This window comes from Babylonia areolata, chromosome 2 (genome assembly GCF_041734735.1).
Source record: "Babylonia areolata isolate BAREFJ2019XMU chromosome 2, ASM4173473v1, whole genome shotgun sequence".
Taxonomy (NCBI): Eukaryota; Metazoa; Mollusca; class Gastropoda; order Neogastropoda; family Buccinidae; genus Babylonia; species Babylonia areolata.
This window is the reverse complement of record NC_134877.1, coordinates 20,987,766-21,007,163: the sequence shown is the minus strand read 5'-3', so window position 1 is coordinate 21,007,163 and position 19,398 is coordinate 20,987,766. Positions and strand designations below refer to the sequence as shown.

Below are 19,398 nucleotides of genomic sequence, written 5' to 3'. Positions count from 1 at the left end.
AGGGATATCAGCTGTCTTCATCCCAGAGCACACGAAGTGCAGGCCATAGCTACTTCGGCTGCTTTCCAGCACTCAGTGCCAACGCAGCATGTCTTGGAGGCAGCCTTCTGGCGGTCTGAGAATCCCTTCATCAACTTCTACCTCAGGAATTTCCGTATGACCAGGGCTGACGGTTCCAAGGGGATTTCCTTTGTCGCGGCTAACACTGCCGTCTCAGTTACAAGGGCTCCCCATATGAACCAGTAGGCGTTGCCCTCCTCCATTTGCTTTAAATTCTGCATCAGTTTGACATGGTACAGTATATGACACCAAAAGGAGGAGTTTGTATTATACTCCATGTTTGGTGTTAAATATACTTACCATGTCAAACTCGAATGCCCGCCCGTCCGTCCCCGCGTCTCCGCCGTGGTTCTCATGGGGCATTTTTGTTCATGGCCACGGAATGATTAAGCGCTTATAGTTTTTAGAGGCGTTTGATTGGCTGAGAGCGGGTGGGCCCGTCTTTTCACTGTTAGCCGCGCGAAATTTGGCCAAGCAGAGCAAACCAATAGGCCTAGTTTGCATCAGTTTGACATGGTAAGTATATTTAACACCAAACATGGAGTATAATACAAACTCCTCCTATTAGTATCTATTATTTAAAAGAAATTTGTCATTTAAAGTTTTAAAGTGGGTTCTTCTTCTTTGTGGGCTGCAACTCCCACGTACACTTGGATGTATACAAGTGGGCTTTACGTGTATGACCATTCTTACCCCGCCATGTAAGCAACCATACTCCGTTTTCGGGGCTTCAAATGAGCTTAATATATCTGAAAACTGAATCTGTTCAGGTTCAGCAGACTTTGTAAACCTGCTGGCATACATACTTTGCTCTTTAATTTTTTTTTTTTTTTTTAAATATCTTCAGTGTGATAATTAAGTTAACATGGTAAGAAAGGAAAGCTGAGTTCAAGCAGATGATGTTGCAGCTGTTCGCCCAGTTTTAGACAGATGATTAAGTGCTTTGCCAGGACAGTCTGTCCAAGTGTGCAGGCAGAATGTCCACTGTGCTTTTTATTCAGATTATCATGTAATTTACAAATCAAATTGAGGCTAGAAGTGTTAGATGCACTCATTTTACTTCGATGTGGTACACATTTGTAAGCATACTTGTCATTTAGGCAATCAGCTCAAACGAAAATGACCTTGTGAAACTTGAAAGTAACTCCTGAATTTGCAGAACAAAATTTATCAAATTAACGCAGCAACATTAGCAAGTGCAGGACAACAGATGCTGTCACCTTTCAAGTTCCATCCCAACCCATTGAAGCTGCCCCCCCTCTTACCCAGAATCTACTTGTTCTCTTGAATAATTTCATCCAATAAAATTGCTGTGTGTGTGTGAGGAGGGAGGAAATAACTGGTAGGATATCAATACATCAAACATGTGGAAACTGCTTGCACATTGGTGAATAAAAGTAATTGAGAAAGTTAGACTTCTCGGATGCAGCTAAGGCAGAATCATCTTCACTTGTATGTACACGAGTGGGCTTTTACATATCTGACACATAGGCAGCCATACTCCGTTTTTGGGAGGGTGCATGCTGGGTATGTTCTTGTTTCCATAACCCACCGAATACCGACAGGATCTTTAACATGCGTATTTGATCTTCTGTTTGTAGATGCACATGAAGGGGTTTCTTGCACAAGCAGGTTTGCACACATGTTGTCCTGTAAGATTGGAAAAATTTCCACCCTTAACCAACCATGCGCCGTTGAGATTCAGACCTGGGACCTCACAATGAAAGGCAGAGAATATCAAGTCGTCAAAGAAAAAGTACCTGCCCCTCATTTTGTCTGCTTGGAGAACTTGACATTTCAAGTGGGACTGGGACCATGAAACATAATGCCAATCCTTCGTTAATATAGCTCTGCTTAACATGCAGGCCATGTCAGAACGGAGTTGGAAAAGATATGCAAATTAAAAAAAAAAAAAAAAGAAGTCATTCTCAACAGCTATCAGTCTCTTTAGCCAGCTGAAATTGAGACATTAATTTTGAGCTGGTTGTAAATTATATTAGGAAAGCTGGTCTCCCCTTCTTCCATGCCATTTTAGTGACTAATTTCTGACCATCACCATTGCTGGTTGCTGATAAAGTTGTACTTTGTTATAAGATGGGCAACACACACACACTTGGTCATTAGTAAATGAGTTATGTTTATTTGCTTTGAAAGGTGACAAATTACCAAACATTCAAGTTGAAGGCTATTCAATTTGTGTGTGTGTGGAAAGATGCAAGGAAAATTGAGAAAATAATTTATCCACTTATCTGGTCATGTCTCCCAAGTCGGTAAAAAAAAAAAAAGTTTGCAATAGCTGATCTGTCATTTTTCCATCATAGCATACAACAACCAAATGTTTTTCCCCATTTACAAAGGAAATAATTTGTACGATTCAGGCATTTTGTGAAAATAGGATTAGGTCAGCATAGAAAACTGATGTCAAATCATAAACCACCAGGAGAAAGATTAAAAGAAAGAAAAAAGGATCTAAATAGGCAATCCATGCCTGCAGACGGTTCAAGCATTAAGGATGATAATGTTTCCATTACATTCCTACTCTTTACATGAAGTAGATATTTACATGCATGAATAATTTCCTTTTTACATGATTACGAAAAAATACACAAAGTTGACCAAAAACAAATTCCTTCTGGCAAAATATGATATACACACATAAGACGGTTTGAAAGCATAAGTGAATGCCCAAAGCATATACATTATTAACTTACTTAAGCCTAACCTTTTAATGCCTAACTGTGTAGAAGAATCCATTTTACATATGCAGATGCTACAAGTTTTTAAAGTTGTTCTTTCATCTAGATGCCCATCATTCCTACTCAACACCAAAATTTAACTGGTTTGCAAACCACCCCAAATACAGAAAGCAATTCTGAACAAGTCGTTTCTTACAGCCTTCCCATTAATTTTGTACCAATTCATTTTTGTGGTTTATATGCCCACAAAATGTGGACAAGATGATCAAGACAATCTGCTGAACAGGACAGCACTGCTTCCTCCCCAAAACAGACCAGCCTGCTTGTTCATGAATACCAAACACCGACAGAAGTGCCAGCTGCCAATTATACACACGCACACACAAAAACGCTCTGTGAAACCGTCTTTGGTGATCAGCATGAAGGCAAAAGGCTTCCAATCCACACTGCACATCTTCAGTTATACATGCATTTTTTTTTTCCCTTCTTCATAACAGCTTCACAAATGAAACTGGTTGTACAAACAATTCAAATTGACAGCTTTACCATTTTCATACAAGCAAGACATGGGTCCTATTCTGACATTTCACATTTTGTGAATCAAGGTCCACAGAAAATGTGCAGCAAACTGCATCTGTTCACTTGACACTTCCAGGATCAGTTGTTTTTTTTCCTTTTTTTTTCCCCTCCCATTAACTGGCATGTCCAGCCATGTTAAATCAACTTTGTCATGATAGATGGAACAGAAATTGTCACAGTACATGTGTTTGGTATGAACACAACCTAAACATATTTACAAATGACTGACAATTTCATCTGCATAATTTAATCAGCACATACTAAAATTTGTGGATTCTTCAGCACACATTAAACTTTCCCTCAGTAACTGTATACAGATCATGAAGGCATAACAATGTGAATTAAATGTTCCGTAAAACTTAGAAGAAACCTCAATTTAAACATGCCACATCAACACAAAAGAAGGCAAAAAAAATTCATTTCATTCCAACCAAACTGAAAACTTTTGTCACAGCAGATACAAAAATTTAACATGATTTTGCAACACACAACTATTCTTATTATAAATACTGAACAACAAAAAATATGTTAATGCAACAATCTAGTCTTTGTTCAATTTAATGCGCCTCCATGAAACCTTTCTGAAGTCACTTATTGTAGTTTTCCATGAGTTCACAGGTTAGACTGGATCAAGAGATGCAAGTGACAAAATCCGGGAAAACAAATTTGCCAATGTGTTCAAACTGGACAGTGCTTCACATAAACAAAAATGAAAAGCATTAAGTATGAATATCGCACATAATTTTTCTAAAAAGATATGGATACAACTGATGGGTGGAAAAAAGCATTAACTGATCCAAATGTTGCTCACCAACAAACGTTTTGTTGAACTGAAAGTTGTGTGCTGGAAAGTGAATGTCATGTCAACACAGGGAGTCCACAATGATGGTCATTTCATAATCGATATTTACACAAATTCAATCTATTGAAATCTGACACTGAGTCAAGATGGTGTACAGGGAATGCACAGTGCTTGCTCATTCAAACCCCTTATTCTAATAGTAATTTTTGTTGCAATGAGCATACCGATTGAGCAGGTAAGTTTGCTGACTTTTCATCATGCACAAAGGTGGTTTTACCACACTGTTTTACACACAATATAACTGGATCTGCAAACTCTTAAACCAAAACTGCCATATTGCAACAATCTGATACAGAATTTTGAAAACTGGAATATACAGACACATCTGCATTCCTTAGCATCTGGATGAATTATTATTCTGTTATCTTCTTTGCAGTTACCTTTAATTTAACATATCAGATTAATGTACAAATAACTTAAATAACACTTCCAATTTAAACTCAGTCTGAAGACATGAAATTTTCATTAAAATTTTTTTCCTTATAACTGGATCATTTACAGTCTTAAGGGCACCATAACCAGTATAAGCCTGATTTCAAAGCAGTTTTCACTGTATTACAGAACACAAAAAACAACTGAAAAAAAAAGAAAGAAAAAAAGTCAGACTCATTTCATGGTGAAGGGTCAATATGTGAAATGGAGCTTCTCTCTAAAGGGAAATTCTAGACTGACGTTTCCCAGACAATGGGCAGTAGAGACAACAGTTCAAAGGAGGGTACACGACTCTCTATGTGAAATGGAGCTTCTCTCTAAAGGGAAATTCTAGATTGACGTTTCCCAGACAATGGGCAGTAGAGACAACAGTTCAAAGGAGGGTACAGGACTCTCTTCCATTCCCCCTTCCCTTTCTGGGCAAGAGAACGATACAGGGCTGTGGTATTGCACACAATCACACAATCAACATAGGTGTTAGTGTCTTTACAGTAGCTACATGACAGAATCAACATAGGTATTAGTGTCTTAACAGTAGCTACATGACAGAATCAACATAGGTAGTGTCTTAACAGTGTGTCTTAACAGTAGCTACATGACAGAATCAACATAGGTATTAGTGTCTTAACAGTAGCTACATGACAGAATCAACATAGGTATTAGTGTCTTAACAGTAGCTACATGACAGAATCAACATAGGTATTAGTGTCTTAACAGTAGCTACATGACACAATCAACATAGGTATTAGTGTCGTAACAGAAGCTACATGACAGAATCAACATAGGTATTAGTGTCTTAACAGTAGCTAAATGACAGAATCAACATAGGTATTAGTGTCTTAACAGTAGCTACATGACAGAATCAACATAGGTAGTGTCTTAACAGTAGCTACATGACAGAATCAACATAGGTATTAGTGTCTTAACAGTAGCTACATGACAGAATCAACATAGGTATTAGTGTCGTAACAGTAGCTACATGACACAATCAACATAGGTAGTGTCTTAACAGTATCTACATGACAGAATCAACATAGGTATTAGTGTCATAACAGTAGCTACATGACAGAATCAACATAGGTATTAGTGTCTTAACAGTAGCTACATGACAGAATCAACATAGGTATTAGTGTCTTAACAGTAGCTACATGACAGAATCAACATAGGTAGTGTCGTAACAGTAACTACATGACAGAATCAACATAGGTAGTAGTGTCTTAACAGTAGCTACATGACAGAATCAACATAGGTATTAGTGTCGTAACAGTAGCTACATGACAGAATCAACATAGGTATTAGTGTCTTAACAGTATCTACATGACAGAATCAACATAGGTATTAGTGTCATAACAGTAGCTACATGACAGAATCAAAATAGGTATTAGTGTCTTAACAGTAGCTACATGACAGAATCAACATAGGTATTAGTGTCTTAACAGTAGCTACATGACAGAATCAACATAGGTAGTGTCGTAACAGTAACTACATGACAGAATCAACATAGGTAGTAGTGTCTTAACAGTAGCTACATGACAGAATCAACATAGGTATTAGTGTCTTAACAGTAGCTACATGACAGAATCAACATAGGTATTAGTGTCTTAACAGTAGATACATGACAGAATCAACATAGGTATTAGTGTCTTAACAGTAGCTACAAGACAGAATCAACATAGGTATTAGTGTCTTAACAGTAGCTACATGACAGAATCAACATAGGTATTAGTGTCTCAACAGTAGCTACATGACAGAATCAACATAGGTATTAGTGTCTTAACAGTAGCTACATGACAGAATCAACATAGGTATTAGTGTCTTAACAGTAGCTACATGATTGTTACAAACGTGGAGATAAACTCAGGAGCAGAAAACTAAACAAAAGCCCATCCATCAACAACCAGCTGCATCCTATCCCCTCATAGTTCAAGCTCTACTGAGGGGTTCACATACATGCAAAATGGAGACGACAGGAGGTGCGTGGACAAGATCACCGATGGAAAACCTACCACTGGAATGTCTCCAAGCATTGTTCTACAACGCTTCATGCGCATTTTCACACATTAGCAACTTTCACTGAAAAGTGTTTGGATTTGAGGAAAGCAGTGGTTGAAGCTGCAGGAGCAGTTACCATTCCTTTCAGATACTTTGCTTTCCACCATTCCTCTGATTAAAAACACCCAAACAAAAAACGTAATTTTCAGACTACAAGGCGGTTTGGTTCATATTTCCTTGACCTTTACACATGATTACACATTACTGGTGGATGAATTAGGAACACAAGAATTGAGAATTATTCAACACATACCACAGAAAAGCAAGAACTAAAAAAAAAAAGTGATAACAATAAATCGGATCAACAAGTGAGAAACACTGTTTTGAGTATTCCTTGAAAGCCTGCTTGCTTCTTCTTTTCTCTGTTTTATGTACCCACAGTGTTGAAACGTACACGGCTTTTTATTCATTCATGGTATGCCACATCTACCTGGAGTTTCCACTTGGTCATTTTTTGATCATGCCTAACATGTGAGCACTCCACATTCTTGGATTTTTCATGGAAAAAAAACATCAAATGGGTGGATTAGCCTTTACACATCACTTTATAGACTGAAAAATTATGGCAGATCAACAAAAACTTTACCAACAAAGCAGAAATGATGTACAGTTTGCAAATAATTATGTTAGTTTGTTGACAGTCACTCTGTTTTGCATCACAAAACTTTTTGCATTTAACAAGTTAAAACTTAAAAAAAAAGAAAGCATATTTCTATGTAAAAGTGGCCCATCTAAAAATCAGTGGTAAAGAAGTTCAACATAGTTATTTCTTTTTCTTCCTGTACTATCCCACATTTAAAAAAACAAACTACCTATTCAATTCCAGAACTTAAGTAGCAGTCTCAACCATGATACATAGTAATGCAACTGATTGCATCACTCATAAACTCTCTACGCACAGAAGTACACGTGTCAACTACTGAGACCTGTCAAGAAACCTAAAGTGTTGCAGTGTTCAATCAATCCAGACCCAAACAGAGAGGGCTACAAGCACCCAGTGCTGACAGGTCATGAACAAAACGAAGGCCACAGCACAGGCTGTACAAGGACTGCCCATGTCCCCAGGCGGTCAGTGTGGGCACTGACGTCAGCAGCACACAGCAGTGTTCAGTTGGTGACGGTGAACTGCTTGACGTTGGAGTCCTGGCCAGCAGTTATGATCGTGCAGGGGTCCACCCAGCACACCTTGTTGAAGTAGCTCTTGAAATGGGCTGCAGAGATCACATCACACCATCTTCACCCAGCCCCTTCCTTGTCACTGTTTACCACCACAAAACCCTTTACCCAGCCCCTTCCTTGTCACTGTTTACCACCACAAAACCCTTTACCCAGCCCCTTCCTTGTCACTGTTTACCACCACAAAACCCTTTACCCAGCCCCTTCCTTGTCACTGTTTACCACCACAAAACCCTTTACCCAGCCCCTTCCTTGTCACTGTTGACCACCACAAAACCCTTTACTTTTCTTTTATACCACCACAAAACCCTTCACCCAGCCCTTTCCTTGTCACTGTTTACCACCACAAAACCCTTTACTTTTCTTTTATACCACCACAAAACCCTTTACCCAGCCCCTTCCTTGTCACTGTTTACCACCACAAAACCCTTTACTTTTCTTTTATACCACCACAAAACCCTTCACCCAGCCCCTTCCTTGTCACTGTTTACCACCACAAAACCCTTTACTTTTCTTTTATACCACCACAAAACCCTTCACCCATCACCTTACTTGTCACCATTTACCACCACAAAACCCTTCACCCAGCCCCTTCCTTGTCACTGTTTACCACCACAAAACCCTTTACTTTTCTTTTATACCACCACAAAACCCTTCACCCAGCCCCTTCCTTGTCACTGTTTACCACCACAAAACCCTTTACTTTTCTTTTATACCACCACAAAACCCTTCACCCAGCCCCTTCCTTGTCACTGTTTACCACCACAAAACCCTTTACTTTTCTTTTATACCACCACAAAACCCTTCACCCAGCCCCTTCCTTGTCACTGTTTACCACCACAAAACCCTTTACTTTTCTTTTATACCACCACAAAACCCTTCACCCAGCCCCTTCCTTGTCACTGTTTACCACCACAAAACCCTTTACTTTTCTTTTATACCACCACAAAACCCTTCACCCAGCCCCTTCCTTGTCACTGTTTACCACCACAAAACCCTTCACTTTTCTTTTATACCACCACAAAACCCTTCACCCATCACCTTACTTGTCACCATTTACCACCACAAAACCCTTCACCCATCACCTTACTTGTCACCATTTACCACCACAAAACCCTTCACTTTTCTTTTATGCCACCAAAAAACCCTTCACTTGTCTTTTTTTTTTTACCACAACAAACCCTTCATACATCACCTTTCTAGTCACTGTTTACCACCACAAAACCTTTCACTTTTCTTTTTTTACCACAACAAACCCTTCACTGTTCTTTTATACCACCACAAAACCCTTCACTTGTCTTTTATACCACCACAAAACCCTTCACTTGTCTTTTTTACCACCACAAAACCCTTCACACATCACCTTTCTTGTCACTGTTTACCACAACAAAACCCTTCACTATTCTTTTATACCACCACAAAACCCTTCACTTGTCTTTTTTACCACAACAAAACCCTACACACATCACTCTTCTTGTCACTATTTACCACCACAAAACCCTTCACACATCACCTTTCTTATCACCATTTACCACCTCAAAACCCTTCACACATCACTCTTCTTGTCACCATTTACCACTACAAAACCCTACACACATCACCCTTCTTGTCACCATTTACCACCACAAAACCCTTCACACATCACCCTTCTTGTCACCATTTACCACCACAAAACCCTTCACACATCACCTTTCTTATCACCATTTACCACCTCAAAACCCTTCACACATCACTCTTCTTGTCACCATTTACCACTACAAAACCCTTCACACATCACCCTTCTTGTCACCATTTACCACCACAAAACCCTTCACACATCACCCTTCTTGTCACCATTTACCACCACAAAACCCTTCACACATCACCCTTCTTGTCACCATTTACCACCACAAAACCCTTCACACATCACCCTTCTTGTCACCATTTACCACCACAAAACCCTTCACACATCACCTTACTTTTCACCATTTACCACCACAAAACCCTTCACGCATCACCATTGTTGTCACCATTTACCACCACAAAACCCTTCACACATCACCCTTCTTGTCACTGTTTACAACCCAACAAACCCAAATACCTCTGGTCTGACCTCTTGTTTTCCTATACATTTCAAGTGACATGTCTCACAACACACTGCAAAAATCTGTCACTCTATTCCACTCCCCACACTTCTTTCACAAGATAAGCAGTGATTTCACATTACAATAACCCTTGCTTGTACATTCTCTTTATCCATCCTCACATTATGAAAGGCACAGCACTGTTGTATGCAACCTTGAGACATCAACAACACTGAACACCGCTTTATAACCATCAAAAAAATGATGAGTGTGTAACAGGCAATGTACAAGAGCAGAGGTCTGCTTGATGCACCATATGAACTGCTGCTCTTTCCAATTCTTATTTTCTTCTCATTACCAAGAGCAGACACAGTTGTAATCATCTGTATTTCAATCTGCTCTTTTTGTTAGAACATAACTTGTGGAGGTCACAGAGATGGTAAGCAAAGAATGTGTGCATGATCTTCCCAGGACATTTTGGTTTACATACATGAGTCAGCTCTTGTGTGTTTGTCCAGTTTGTCCAAGAGTATGTATATTGTAAGGCCAAGGAATCAAAGCATACTTGTGTGACAGCACACAATGGTAATTTGAGAAAAAACAAAAAACAAACTTGGAAGCATAAAGAAGAGCATAAGGTTACGACTGCCCAGTTCATTTCCCTGTGCCCTGAACCACTTACCTTTGGTGGACACCTTTGATCCGGGAGGCATGTCCTTCTTATGCACAGTGAGCAAGCCATCAATGCTACCAACAGCAAACCTCTCACTGTCAGGAGACCATGCCATGCAGCAGACACGGCCTGTGAGGTTACTGCTTTCTGCACCTACTTTCTGTAACACAAGACACAAGCACAGCTCTCTCTCATTCACTGAGGAAAAGTATGCATGAAGGACTACACATCCAAACAGAACTGCTCACAAGCAAGGCAGCATGCACACACACACACACACACACACACCTTAACCCTGTGTACATTTAACTGAAGCAATGGATCATACAGCAGAGATTCTGCAAGCAACCTATGTTTTCAAGGTAAATCATACAGGTAACGATACACCAGTGCCAATCTCTGCTTCCCTTCACAATTTCCATCTTGGACATTTCTGTTCCTTGCACTTTAATCTATTTTCTTAACCTTAAACAAATCTTTTAACCACTTCAGTACCAGAGAATTTTGTATATAAAAAAAGAAATAAAAAAGTGCTCTCCCCTTGCCAGAGAATATGAGGATTTGGGGGTAACAAATCACAAAAAATTCAAGCACAAAAGCTATGGGCGATACAGAAAGAAAGTAAATGTTTTTGTGAAGGAAAATGAGTGTAGATTCTGCTTCTGGGCTTTTTTTTTCCCCAATTAGGTTGATTGTAGGTAACTGTTCAGGCCAAGATAATAATTTTTGTGCAAAAAAAAAGTCTACTTCTACCTCTAAATAATGACATCCATAAAGAAAAGAAACAAAATACAGCTAGAAATAGCATGCCTATTGTTAGATTACTGTAAAGTTCAGTCTATAAGCCGCGACTTTTTACCCCAGCTTCAACCTCTGCGGCTTATACAATGATGCGGCTTATTTGCAGATTTTAACGATCCCAGGAGTGTCACATTCTCGTCTATTCTTAGCTGCCCTTCAACTCACCAAAATCATGATTTCTGTCCATGAATTTTTGGATGAGCTTCAGGATAGTGTGATAACTGTTCACGTTTTATAAATCAAATCCGCACACATTAAAGCCTTCAGATCAGCATTCAGTTCTACTCTGCTGAAGTGTACACCCTAATTATGCTGAAAACTTGACGTTATGCCTATGATGCAACCTTCAAATTGAAGGCGATTGGCCTAGCAGACAACAGTGCAAGCAATGAACCAGCAGCGACCTCCACCTTCATGTTCATGATGGCGGAGGAAGCTGTGCTGGTTCTCTTCAACTCAGACACTGAAGACAAAGATTTTAGTGGATTAAGTGAGCAGGATGACGTTGAATAAATGTGACTATCCCTAGATTATGGATCTTATTTTCGTTGTGTTTATTTATTATTTTTTTGTGGCACTAGCAGTTTTTCGCTTGCTTTTCTTTGTGTTGTTTCCCGCTTGTGTTTATTTCATAACCTACAGTATCGACAGCTTTTCTGTAGTATTAGTATGTGTTCCAGTACCGGAAACAAGTGCGAGTTATAAGCCGGTGCGGCTTATGTATGTATAAAGTTCAATTTTTTCTAAAATTTAGTGGGTGCGGCTTATATACCAGTGCGCTCAATAGACCGAACTTTACCTGTAGAAAAAATTAAAACAGGCTCTAAGTTTATGGAAACAAATCACAGCTCATGCAGACATCTAAGTAAATCACTGTCCCAACAATGACAAAGGTGGGTAAAGTCAACGTAAAAGGTCAATCACAGTCTCAGAAAGCTTTATGACAGCAAAGAGCGTTTGCAAGTGAGAGGGTGAAGTTCTTTGATGACATTCACTCCTTTCAAGTTCCACATGGGCCTATTAATGGAGTGATGGCCTGGAGGTAACGCGTCTGCCTAGGAAGCAAGAGAATCTGAGCGCGCTGGTTCGAATCATGGCTCATCTACCAATATCTTCTCCCCCTCCACTAGAACCTGAATGGTGGTCTGGATGCAAGTCATTCGAATGTGACGATAAACTGAGGCCCTGTGTGCAGCCTGCACTTAGTGCACATAAAAGAATTCACAGCAATAAAAGGGTTGTTCCTGGCAAAATTCTGTAGAAAAATCCACTTCAATTGAAAAAACAAATAAAACTGCACACACGAAAAAATACAAAAAATGGGTGGCACTGTAGTATAGCGACGCGCTCTCCCTGGGGAGAGCAGCCTGAATTTTACACAGAGAAATCTGTTGTGATAAAAAGAAATACAAAATACAAATACAAAATAAAGTGTCTGCTGTGTATCCGGCTTGCCACCTCTTCAAACAAGTTATCCATCTGATTCAGTGGAAAAAAAAAAAAAGCGTTAAATACAAAAAGCAAAAAGTTTCACGGCCAGTGCAGGTTCAGCCCTGCATTTCATGAAAATCGTGGGGCAGTGGTGGCTGTCGATTCCCTTCTGTCTGCTTTGAAATGTGAGTACACTCTTCCCAAAAGCCACGCCCCCTTGATGACCTCTGGCTGGCATTCAACCTACCGTCTTACATCACTCTTCTTCCTCTCCTCCCCTTCTTCCAACGCTTGCTGCACGTATTTTGTCAGTCATAGCCAGTTGTTCAAAAACGCTGTCTGACTGGATGGATGGACCGTATTACCATCAAATGGGCTGTCAGCTCCATCACTGTCATTGTCAATCACCTTCATTTTCAAACCAATTATCAGACAAGAGGGATCCTTCTGCATCGCAAAAGCTGTCCATAATCACTGGCAGAGCTTTCAGAACTGTGTAAATCTGCTATTTGCTTTACAGGACACAGTTTTCAATGCATTTGTTTGCACATGATGCAACCCCCTTTTCCACGTGCATATCACGTGGTCAGTTAGCAAATTATTATTGAGTAGAAAGGGGTCTTCTACCTGATGTATGTTCATCTGAATGGTATTTTTATAATCCAGACACATCAAACTAGCTGTTCAGAGTCAGTTTATGTGAACTGAACCAAACTCCAATAAAAGAAAAATCGGAACATATGCAGGGCATCACTGGACGTCTTATAGTCACTATGGCAATACTTTTGTAGGACTTCAGCTGACGTCTCATAGGCACTCTACTGGTTAAACAGGACAAACAACTGCTTTTCTTAACTTTAAACAAATCTTTACAAGAAGACAAACAACTGCTTTTCTTAACCTTAACCATTATACACTGTACCCGCCCAATAGTGGCTTGCAGTGTAACACCTGAACCTGCCCGGTACTGCTGGCTAAACATGTGCTTACTATGGGTGCATAAACGAGACTCTTGCGAGATTCACAGCGTCGTTTTCGGCACTTCCTGCCATGCATTTTGTGCTTTTCAGAGTCCGATTTGATTGAATTTTGACAAAGTTGTGAATTTTTTAAGCTGCAAGACGAGTTTGATGATTGCCGAGAGCTTTAGCGTAATCTGAACAACGATTCTGAAGATGACTTTGAACCGTTTTAATGATTTTTGCATGAGAATCTTGTAAAAATCGATTGAACTGTGTGACCTAGATATCGGCTGACTGAGTTTTGCCGACAATGAGAGTGAAGTTGGTAACTTGAATGTGAATCGATTGCAGGACCTACAAAATCATGAATCAAATGCCGGACCGACAAAATCGATACTGTCAGTGAGTTAGTCTTGATTTCACTGACATTTATTGGCGTTCAGCACAAACTTCCTGATTGTGCTAATTCAATGGAATATATTACTGATTTGGTAAAGTTTTGCCAAAGTTTTGAAGTTTCCAAGTTGCAAGATGAGTTTGATGACTGTCGATCATAGTAGCGTATCCGAACGACTATTCTGAAAATGATTTCTGTGTGAGAATTTTGAAATGTCAATCATACTGAGTGACCTAGACATCCACTGACTGAGTTTTACTGATACTGAGAATGTAGTTGGTACTTGAGTGTGAATCGATTGCCGGACCTCCGAAATTGTTAATCAATCGCCGAACCTCCGAAATAATAAACCGATCGCCAGACCATCGGAATCGATACGGACCTCCGAAATAATAAATCGATCGCCAGACCATCGGAATCGATACTGTCAGTTGTTTATTGCACTGATACTTATTGGCGTTCTGCATGATCTTCCTGATTTTGCTTGTTCAATGGATTGTATTTTTCTTTTCATTATGGAGAAATTACATGTGATATAGGTTTGTTGTCTGTTTTTTGTTTGTTTGCTGTTGTTTTTCTCCCGACCATCATAGGAAAACACATCATCCCTCAAAATAAAAAGAACATAAAAATCAGCATGTTCATTGTTGGAATTCAAGTTGAGTAAGAAAAAGAATAAAAAGAAGATGTGTTAGAAGACACTGCAGACCAGATAAACTTATTTCAAAGAAAATCATACTGTATTTAAAAGAATTTTTTTCAAAGTTGACCATCAAATTTGAAACATTCATTTTTTTGTGTAAATACAAAGCAATATGAGCCTGGAAGCAAAAATTCTTTTGTAACTTTATCATGTGTAGAAAAAAATAAACATGTGCAACAAAAGAAGGTAATTATATTTTTAACATGTGCAACAAAAGAAGGTAATTATATTTTAAATCAATGTTTATAATTACCCACTATCGAAAATCGCAAGAGTTATTCGCCTTGGCATGGGATTTCAAGGGTGACTGGTGCTGAGCGACCTGGAGCTTAGAGGGTTAAACAAAAGGAAATTTTCTTCCTAAAATTATATTTATCTAACATACTTACTGTGACCCACAAGTGCAGGGGTATGACATTCCTGTCCTGTGCAAACTACTACCTGCTATGTGGAGAAAACGAAAGTAGCTATGGCTGATAACCTCCAGAAGTGGGTTACCTCCCTGACTAGTACCCTCCTTTTCCGGCAGCCATCTTGATTCCTGATCCTGTACTCTTCATACTTTTTTTTCTCATGTTTTCTGTCTGTCTGTCAATTCTTTGATGTTCTTGCTTTGTGTCAAACAATGACTTTGATCAGGTCACATAATTACATGGCTCGGATGGGAGATCAGGCTAAAATCAAGGTGTGATCGCAATCGATTCACAGACACTGGACCCTCTACTTCAGGCTCTCTCAATAACACCAACCCGCTGCCTCCTCCACTTCCTCTGCTCCCTCCAGTCGACTCCAGACCTCCACCACCTCCTACACCTCCTCCGGTGACTTCTAGGGGTTTGCTGCCCCACACTCAGGTCAGTGGTGCCATTAATTCTCTTTCAATCGATCTGCAAATGGACTCAACGTACTCCACGTTTTCTTGGCCCTGCCAGTCGGCAGTGCACGAGTCGCCCTCCTCTGTCTCTTTTCTCATGCCTAGAATTTCAACAATAGAGTGTGCCACAATCCCCTCGATTGAGTGCGCTTCATCTCTGGGGAAACAACATGCACCTACGTCCTTTTTTGCTTCACACACTCGATCCGGCCCTATTTGTGTTACGTCTGTGGCGGTGGCCGTGACATCATATCACACGCCCCCCACGTGGCATGCCCCGACTGTCTCGGATCCAATGGCGAACAAGGCAAGTAGGGATGCCCTCCCTCTACGCAGGGAGGAAGGTGGACCGCTAGGGGACACATTCGCCCATAAGGGTGCACACTCCCCCTTGTCCTGAGTGTCCGATCCAAGGGAGGTAACTCCTGCTTCAGCACCCTTGCTGGTGACAGCTGGTTACTTCACCTGCACCAGCACTGCCCATCGCCTACAATGCAGGTGTGTGCATGGTCCCTCCAAACTCTGCTGTGATGACTCCATCTGCAACACCGCCGGTTGCTGCTGTTTCCCATCCACTTTGTGAACCTTAAACAAATCTTTTTTTAAACAGGACAAACAACTGCTGACTGACATGGTAATGAAATAAGTTCATGAAACATATCCTGGCTTCTCTGGTTATGTGATGTTAGGTTCTGTCAGTGCCTCTCACATCCAGCTCACCTCGTAGTCTGTGGTGGAGCAAACTCCCACTTTCATGTTGCTGTTGTAGGCCAGGCGGCTTCCGTCAGGGGAGTAGGCCAGGCAGTCCACCGCTTCACCTGTCGGCAACGTCTTCTGTTCAGTCAGACTGAAGTTCTGCATGGAGTAGATCTTGATCTGTTTATCCTGAAAACACCACAGGGTGGCAGTCAGCTTGCCGTCTACCAGGCTATGTTCATTCAGCATGTGCCTATACACACACTCTAAGGGTATGAGTGCATACAACGCAAGCTCACAACAAGAAATTTTGCTATTCATAAAGTACTTCCAGAGAACATGAATTTGTTAAGTTTACCACGGACACACACACACACACACACACATACAGGCAACAGACTGACCTTGAAGCCGATAGCGACAGAGGAGCCATCAGGATGGATGCTAACACTGCTAGGTTCCAACTTGTTCAGTTTGTCCAGGGCAAACTTTTTGCTCAAACTGGCATCTCCTGCTCCCCTGCAAGCCTCAAACACTAACAGCTGCACACACACACACACACTTTGAATTCATAACTGTGTCCTCTCTTATTTACCAATAAAACTGGGGAGAAAAGGAAAAAAAACAAAAATACCAACGAAATAACTAGTCCTATGTACTTATGTCCTATATTACAAATATCATCAGTCTTGAACATGATGAAAATAATATGACTCCTCATTTGAAAAGGTATCTCTAAACATAAAAATTTGCATTCTCTGCAATGAAAATTCAATGAGAATATAAATGAAAGAATAAAAACCAACAGCGCTCATGCACATGAAAAGAAAAGGAAAAAATACAACAAACCAATAAGAAAGGAAAAAAAAAAAAAAAAAAAAAACCAAACAAGGAAAGCAGTTCAAGACTCACTTGTGATTCATACTGAAAAGAAAAAGAAAATACAACCTTAAAAGAATTAGTTGTTGAAATGTGTTCTCTATTTGTTATCATAATTATATAAAGCTTCACATTTAAAAAAGAAAAAAAAAGACTTCAAAGCAAATTTGAACCCAGGACATTCGGGTCAAGAATGAGTGGTTTTGTGCACTACGCTAATGCGGCATTCAAAGATGATGTTAAAAAATTATCATTTAAGTATACACATTTAACGGAATAAATCGAGAATGGTAATCGAAGTGAAAACGCCATTTAAATCATGTTGTTTTGGTATATATCGGGCATCTAAGAATTTCTTTCAAGTCCGAGGTAAAAGAGACGTTCCCATTGCCTGAAACACAATACAATATGTGTCTGATATTTATAAATCTGCAGAAATCCGTGTTCCACAAGCATCAAAAGTATGACACCATCCATTCAATTTCTCTTTTCTATTCATTCTAGCTAATTCAGTATCCACTCTAAAACATTCACATGCAGCAAACATGTTGATGATTATTTAAGAAATTCTTAAAATTCGGCAGAAAAAGAGACGTTGCCATTGTGTCAGGCTTTGCAACACGTTGTCAAGATCTGCACAAACCAGTGTTGACAAGGCTGACCTTAGTGAAATGGTCGATTCAAATTTTCTTTTATGTTCATTCTAGTTAATTCAGTGTCCACTTTAGAACATTCATATACAGTAAATACGTCAATAATGTAGTTCATGTTAGTGTCTGTTCTGTCCAGAATTTTTATTTCTTTGCTTTTAATTGCGAACAAGAAAAACGTGGTCATGGCGTCTTATTACAAGATGTTGGGCAGCTGCAAAGGGGTAACAGTGTTTTAGGAATCCAGAACCAGCATCAATGAAATAAACCATTAAAGATTTGGAAATACTGTTAAAATTGTGAGACGCACAACCTATTACTGGTATGACTGTAAAGATTTTTTTACCTACCATGTTTAAGCCAAATTTGGTATTGACAGACAAAGTATTTCCAGAGAAAATGGCAATATTTAAGTTTACCACAGACACACACACATACACACACACAGACAACTGAACAGTGGGTCATAACATTGTTTACACAAGTGAGTCAAAACAGGATTGAAAAAGTCTGAAAGGAAAGCCAAATATCATATCTATTTAAGATATCCAAAGGATACCTGACTTCACTATATGCATTACCCATCTCAACATTTTATGGCTTCAGCTGAAATATGAAACCTGGCTTCATTTTTTTACATTCTAATATTGTTCAATTGTTTGGCATATTACACCCCATCTTTCACTTCCACACTATCTCCCCTTCCCTGCAGAGCTACTATTTCTATCTTGCTTTTCTCTGTTCTTTTCTTTTCTTCTAAAGTTCACACACACACATACACACACACACACAAATTTGATGATGTAAAGATGCTGCTTTTGTATGTATATTTGTGTCAACATCATGCATATATGTTCATTTGCTATTTGTCCGCATACTGTTTTTCCCCATAGAATTTGTGTTTCTTATCGCGCTTGATTTTTCATGTTATACTCTTCCTATCCCCCTCCCTTTTTTCTTTCATTTTCTCTTTCTTGTCTTTTCTTTTCTTTCTTTTTTTTCTGAGGGCAGGATGAAAAAAAGCTGTACAAGCTTACCCTCAATAAAGATCATTTTGACTTGACACACTTTCAAATGAAGAATCAGGAATATTTGACTATTGGACCCCTGTTATTATTTCACATCAAAAATTAAAATTTAAGTAATTAAATCCCATGAAACTGGTGATAATATAAATGATCACATCATCTTGAAACTGTTCCCATTTTGATAAATTTTCCCACTTTCCAGCACGTTCTCACTGATTTCAACATTACTGAAAATCAAAAAATGTTTTGGATTCATACATCATTTCTTCGGAATGAACTGATTTTGAAGATCTGTTAATTTGGGGCAGTCCACACACACACTCACACAAGAAACATGTCACACTATATTGCAGTTACTGCAAATACATGATTCACATAAGATAT

General features: G+C 39.4%; 1 protein-coding gene across 1 annotated transcript in view; it reads right to left on the bottom strand.

The window, feature by feature from the left end:
- Nucleotides 1–2,180: 2,180 nt before the first annotated feature.
- Nucleotides 2,181–19,398, bottom strand: part of LOC143299019 (WD repeat-containing protein 1-A-like) — a 37,753-nt gene continuing 20,535 nt past the window's right edge. Inside the window, exons 13-16 of the mRNA XM_076612100.1 lie at nt 16,862–16,999; nt 16,482–16,646; nt 10,603–10,753; nt 2,181–7,892 (exon numbers count right to left, since the gene is read on the bottom strand). Of these exons, the coding sequence (XP_076468215.1) occupies nt 7,789–7,892; nt 10,603–10,753; nt 16,482–16,646; nt 16,862–16,999 (558 nt within the window). The 3' untranslated portion in view covers nt 2,181–7,788. The remainder of the gene's footprint in view (nt 7,893–10,602; nt 10,754–16,481; nt 16,647–16,861; nt 17,000–19,398) is intronic.